General features: G+C 32.2%; 1 protein-coding gene across 1 annotated transcript; it reads left to right on the forward strand.

Annotated features, from left to right (window-relative positions):
• The first annotated feature begins 1,280 nt into the window (after nt 1-1,280).
• On the forward strand, nt 1,281-4,417 carry LOC149481593 (uncharacterized). Its single transcript, XM_089705405.1, has 4 exons — nt 1,281-1,357; nt 2,185-2,298; nt 3,340-3,432; nt 4,029-4,417. The coding sequence occupies exons 2-4, from the start codon at nt 2,194-2,196 to the stop codon at nt 4,254-4,256; spliced, it is 426 nt and encodes a 141-aa protein (XP_089561531.1). The 5' UTR covers nt 1,281-1,357; nt 2,185-2,193; the 3' UTR covers nt 4,257-4,417.
• Nucleotides 4,418-6,841: the final 2,424 nt, after the last annotated feature.

Genomic DNA, 6,841 nt, shown 5'->3' on the forward strand with positions numbered 1-6,841 from the left:
TTAGTTATATGAAGCTTTACAATATGTAGGTAAATGGTAGGTAAATATAATAAAAATAAATAAATAAATAAATAAATGAATGAAGATTGAAGAGTACTTGAACCAGTGTGTGACCGTTGTTATAAGTTATTTACACAGAACATATTATTATTAAAGTTATTTAGTTGTAGTTTTTATAGAACATATTTATGAATTAATAATTCCCCTCCCTGGGATCACTATTTATAGCAATTATAGCTCAGAAGACGAATTCGTGTTTTCTATATTGTTTATAAGTATTAACTAAATCTTCTTTAAAAGTTACGTGGTAGAGCTTTCAAGAATTACATTTATTTTAAGTATATATAAACCTAACCATCACTCCATTTACCTATATACCGTAGTTTATAACACGTTATAATATGCATGGTGTATCGCTTGTAATAATATTATGAGCGTTGGCGCATTATTTATAAAAAAGAACTATAGCCCACAATTTTCCTTATGTGAAAAGATATCCTATAGGTAGGTACCTAATACTCGTAAGATTAATCGGATAATTTCTTTGTGAAAGAACAATAAAAAACTTTCACAGTTTTCCACTTCAACTTTCCGATTTATACAAGTTACTGGGAAACTGAATAAATAACTTTTAGTCGAGGTAATAATCTTCATCTTATCTTAATTATTAAATAATCGCCTATATTTAGGTACTATTGAGGAACTAACATTCAGTTAATATTCAGTAAAATATTCAGTTAATTATACTTTAAAAGTAGGTAATAAAATGAAAGTAGGTATATGTTTGCACATGTAGGTACCTGTAGGTACATATTTGAGATTATGTATATGTATCGCTGTCGATCTGTAGCAACGCATGTTAGATCAATGATTTTGTAAAATTGCATAATACCTACTAATAAAATTGTTTTAAACGTTACGTGCTGGGTAGAGAAGCCTTTTTTTGGTATGCAACTACCGGTTATACCGAGTTATTTTTTTATGTACGTAAATAATTCTAATATAAGTAAATGGGAATTTAGTAAGTATGTATACTTAAGTAAGTGAAAACTAAAATACCTACCTTCTTGGGCGCCATATCAAGGCTCTACGCCGAATAATCGCACCACAGCATATTGGTAGAAATAAATTATTTATTTTATAACTCGATGAAAAACTTTGATAATAAATAAATGTGACGAAACGTCTGATTCGAATTGAGAGTTTCTATTGCGCGCGCACGTGCCCGTTACCATGGCAACGCGGGGCGGGCGGCCAGGCAGCACCGGATTTTCGTGAACTCCGTGGAGGTTTTATAACGTGTTTGCTGCCAGTGATATTGATATATTTTGTGTTTTCAAGGTCCTGTAAGCATCAGGTAATTATGTATTTTTATTCTAAGGTATTTTTATTATTTTTTCTGAAATTCTAAATTCATTTACTGCTTCTTCTTGTGTAATTAAATGCGAATTGTATGTAGTATCCTGTAACCTTTAGAATTTATCAGTGACATTTAATTATAAGGCTGTGCAATTTACCATTTACCTAGAAAAGTCTGATTGCATTTTATTGATTGATAAATTTCACAAATTACATCATTAGTCTTAATACAACGTTGCTAAATTATTAATGCAAATCTAATAGGAAACATTTTATCAGGATTTTAGGTTTCAAGGACCAAAATATCTTTTTTCGATACCTTATGGTGGCTGGATCTAGGAAAACGCACAATCTATATAAAGCTTATCCTGGCTTTGCTTGAGCTGATAAGCTAGTTAATAATAAAGTTTTAGACTAATAAAACGATTAAAAAACAGTAGAAGGTTCTCAGTTAGAATGTATTTGTTTTCTCAGAATTTTCTTCTGGAAGAACAAGGGGTGAACCGTTTTTGATTATTCATTTTGAAGTGAAACTTCTTTAGGCGCGTGAGAGAAATATTTCAAGGTCGTGTCATGGCAATATCGTCACGTCATGGAGTAAAGCGACAATTTTAGTATCTTTGAGACTTGATAAAGAAGTTTCACTTCTGACACGTATGCTTGGCCCACACGCTCTTTTTTATTTGAAAGCTAGTACCTTTCTGGTCCCATTTTAATATATTCGTTTCGAGTCGAGAGAAATCCATTGACAATAACAATTTCAATCTATTATTGAAGTATTTCATGTTGTTATTTTCCTAATCACTATTTTTAATTATTTTTCAGATAGAAAACATGGCCGTTGATGAACTACTCCCGCTGCGGTTGAATGAGCTTGATGACAGTGGCATCGACAGCGATGACGACAGGATGGCTCGTGCAAGACTTGCAGAACTAAACGTAATATATTATTAAATGTAATAGTTTTGCCCGCGGCTTCGCTCGCATTAATTAAAGTCTACACTGGAATCCACCTTGTGTTGTGCGGGGAAGGGGGTAAAGAAAACGATATGATATTTCTTGTCAACAACTGCTTTATTAAGACTGATTCTAAGTTACATTGTATGAACTTATATACTAATCCTTATAAACTATGCTAATCATACCAGATCACAACCTGCAGACAAAAAAAAATTATTAAAATCGGTCTAGCCGTTTAGCAGGAATTTTGTGACAAATGTGAAGTGGCTTGAAGAAGAGGCAGACAGACAGTTAATATACAATCTTATCAAAATATGAACTAAATCCATTCGATCTAGGCAGTTTTTAAATGGTAATTAATCTAATCAACAGAATGTCAAATTAGCTCTATTATACATTATTATTTTATTTCCTGTAATATCCATTAAAATAATTTGGGAAAATTCACCTTACGTGATGATTACACCTAACGAGTACAGTGGCGAGTCAGTAAATACGCTCTCGGCCGAGACAGTTGCCGAACCGAGTGGGTGTTTACACGTATTTCACTAGTGGCGAGTCAGTTCAGTTTTGATCACGACGCGGACGTCTGCAATGGATCGAAAAAAAAAAGAATTTAAACGGGTTTTAAATCGGCTGTTATCAGATATTATTAACGAATTGCGGGATTTATTAGAAATAATAAATAAAAATAATAATTCTTTGAAAAAATACAATGACGAAACGAACGAGTGGCGAGTGGCCGACTGACGCGACGAGTGCGTGTTTATACCTGCCGAGCGGGATAGCGAGTGGGTACTCGGCCGAGTAAACAAATTGGGATTCTAGTGACTGTCTCGCCGCTCTTCTCGGCCGAGTACTCGGCCGAGCACTCGTTGAAGTGTTTATACCAACCGAGCACTCGGCCGAGGACACTGACTCGCCACTGTACTCGTTAGGTGTAATCGCCGCAATAGTAAGAGTGGAGAGTAAAGATAGTCTTTCTATACCTACATATAATAATAAACCTTCTTATTACAGCAGGATGAATCCAGCAGTAGCGAAGAGGAGCCAAATGAAAACGATGTCAATGATCCTCTTCTAGAATCCATTACAGATGACTTTGAGAAACTGGTGAGACCTTTTTGAAGCTATTCATTATATTATACATTTAGAATAAATAGAAGAAATAGTCCAATTCCTTGTTCAGGCATTGTATAATTCGTCTATAGAAAATTGGATGTTGGAATTGTGTTTGAACAATGCATATAAGCTCTTTTCTTCACTTAGGTACTAGCAAATATATTGAGACATAAAAATGGTCTAAGAACTCGGAAATGTTTGGAATGAAATCAATAATTTAAATAGAAATGTAAAAGCAAACTATAAGAATAGTAGACGTGCTAGTTTGTATGCAATATTTGAATACAATGGCTTAGTTAATAATTTTCTGTATGCATATTTACATTATCTCTATGTAGAGCATAACTATTTAGATACTAATTTTTATACTTAAGTGCTATTGTTCACTTCAATGTATAATTGTAAAAAAAGCTAATGTGACCGTTAAATTTCCATATTATGTGTCATTCAAAGCAGTATTCACTATATGATTAAGGTTTACAAACGTTTTATTTAACCTCTATTACCCATATTAGTTCCAGTAACAAATTCGTTAGTAAAAAGATTCGAATAAATATCTTGTTGTAACACGAACTAATTTGTTCCAGAAAATGATATCTCTACGCAGTGCAGAGCGTTACGCTGACTGCGAAATAGACCGTTCTTCACCACAATTGTACGAAGTCGAGTTAACAGCGTCAGAGGAAGATGAAGACAGCTCTGTACTAGAGCTGGTGATACCATTACAATCTACGCGGTATAAGAGAGTGCCAAAGAGCTCCCCGTGGTTCTGGCTTGATATCTTTCTATGCTATTGCTGCCTTCGATTGTCTTAAATATGATTGAATCTTGGATCGGTGTCAATTCTTCTAGTCATTTATTTTGTATTTCATACTATTTATATTGAAACTGTCTTTAATACGAATTATGTAAGACTTTTTTATTTGTACTTAGATGTGTAGCACAGAGTTTAATTTGACTATGGTCATTATTGGATTATATTTATTGATTATTACCTGAAAAAAAAAATATAATAATGAATAAAAACCCTTCAATTGTAGTACTTATATAAGCTACTTCGTATTTTATAAATGTTTTTAGGTTATCAATTAACCCCTTGATGTTAATATCTATAATTGTAAGAATTACATTGTTAAAAACTGTCTTTTAATATGTATACTATGACGTATGTATTATATATAAGAAATAAATATGAATTATAATTAATTAATTGATTCAAATTAATTTGAATTAAAAATAGATTATATTGTCAATTAAGATAGTAAATTGTTATCAATTATATTAACTTTCCCCTGTTTTGGCTTTGTTAGCGCACATAATATGTGTAATATGAAAGAATTTATTTTATGAGGCAATCACATTTTTATATTTTAGATTGTACTGTATTAAAATTAAGCATAATATGTTATAATGTAAAAAGGACCTATTATTTGGCGATAAAGAGTTGTGGGTACATTTTAAATATATTGCCTGAATATAATTTAGGTAGCTTTTGTAATAGAAATGTGTATGTAATTTTTTTGAAGGCTTGTTTATTTCAATAAAGAATTTTCATTTAATCGTCTTTTTTCTTAACCTAGCTTTAGGATAGTTACCGACTATTAGATAAGTATTCTGTGATAGACACATTCAAAATCATTTACTTATAGTGTATAAGCCTTCCTACCTTCGCTAACTATTTCACAGAGCGCATCGGCCGAACCTTCTTATTTTACGATAGCTGTTATTCATGTTTTCCATATGAAATTATTGAGTAACAACTCAACGTATGAAATTCAGACCAACTATAGTCTATAGTAACGGGACTTCAACATAATTGAAGTAATTTGCATGCACTACGCATTGACATCTAGTTTTCTTTTTAAAATATAATGCAAGCGAAACGTTTACTTTGTCGTCTACTCGACAATAGATGGCGTTGTTATAAATATATGAAAATAATATTAATAACACGAAATCGAAACTGCTAATCTTAAAAACGTTTCTGTTTTATTATATTACATAAAGAGTTGTTTATTTTTGCAATATCGTAACAAAACGAAACATTGAATTGTTGTAGAGATTTAAGTAACGTCACAAGATGGCGCGGAAATATAGGTAAAATAATCAACTAAATATTATGTTCAGCGATCAATATGATACACCCACACTGATGTCATGAAGTGATATGAGAGATAAGGGTTGCAACATTTCTCAGTATGCGAGTATAACACGTAAGATGCATTCCGCTCGAGGTTTTTCATTAGAATTCTATTAAGAAGATTTATTATTAAAATTCTGTTAAGGCAAATTAAATGACGCACGTGTACATGTCTTTAAGATAGTTGGACGTAGAATCTTGGAATGTCTTTTTTGACTTTCAACTTGTACGCATTAGACTTTTTTATGAATTGATTTTTCTTCAATGTTCTTAATATTGGTAGAGCAAGAGCATTTTATTAACTCTATGGGGACTCGATTTATAAAAAAAGAATTAGTATAATTAGATAATAATTTTAGAATACAAATTGAATGCCATTTATTAACTGTCTTCTTTAAAAGGTTTTAAATTATAATTTACTGTAAAAAGTAAGTGAAATTAAACTGATTAAATTGAATGATAATTGTTTTGAAAGCGTTAAAATATAAAGTTCTTTTCTATATGAATGAACGTAATATTATGTTCTATACATATATGCATTTACTTTGGCACGCGCTGTAGCGAAAATGGTTTGATGGATTTTCAGCTTGAGAGATTTCGTTAGATTTTTTTCATGGCATGAATGTTACTGCATCTATATAATAAAAATGAATCGCCAAATGAGTTTGTAAGCGCAAACCTCGACAACGGCAGAACCGATTTGGTTAATTTTTTTTGACGTGACAACGTCTTATAATTCGATAGAGCCGGCTGCACGCACGAAAAAACATGACTCATGCGGCGTTACCTCGCTCTGAGGCGTTCCATGTAAGGCTTGAAGTGCAAGCGAGAGCGCGAAACGAGCGACAAAGAAGCACAATCGGACGTTGTCACGTTCAACTATCGTCAGTAAACCGACTTTACAGACAACCAATCTTTTTATAAATAAATATTCCTTGATCTACGAGGATGGTTCTTACGGAGAGAAAACGCAAACATATACCACGGGCGAAGTCGGGGCGGACCGCTAGTTTGAAATATATTTCAAAAAAATATAGCTAAAAATATTTGGCGCTCTTGTGTTTTACATTTGCCTATCATTGTAATCATTGAATGTAAAACATTGCACATTATTTATTAATTTGCAATTTGCAAGCAACGCCTTGTTTTCTCGGACCTTCTTTTTCTGGTAGTTATCATTTTTTAATCCATGAAAAATGTGTTTTTTATTTTAATGTAAAAATCCTTAAATTACATTAAAAATAATTTCCACTCATATCA

The sequence above is a fragment of the Colias philodice genome, chromosome 16 (assembly GCF_061535455.1).
Source record: "Colias philodice isolate Cphi_HAF_F1 chromosome 16, ilColPhil1 Martin Lab GWU primary, whole genome shotgun sequence".
NCBI classification, from domain to species: domain Eukaryota; kingdom Metazoa; phylum Arthropoda; class Insecta; order Lepidoptera; family Pieridae; genus Colias; species Colias philodice.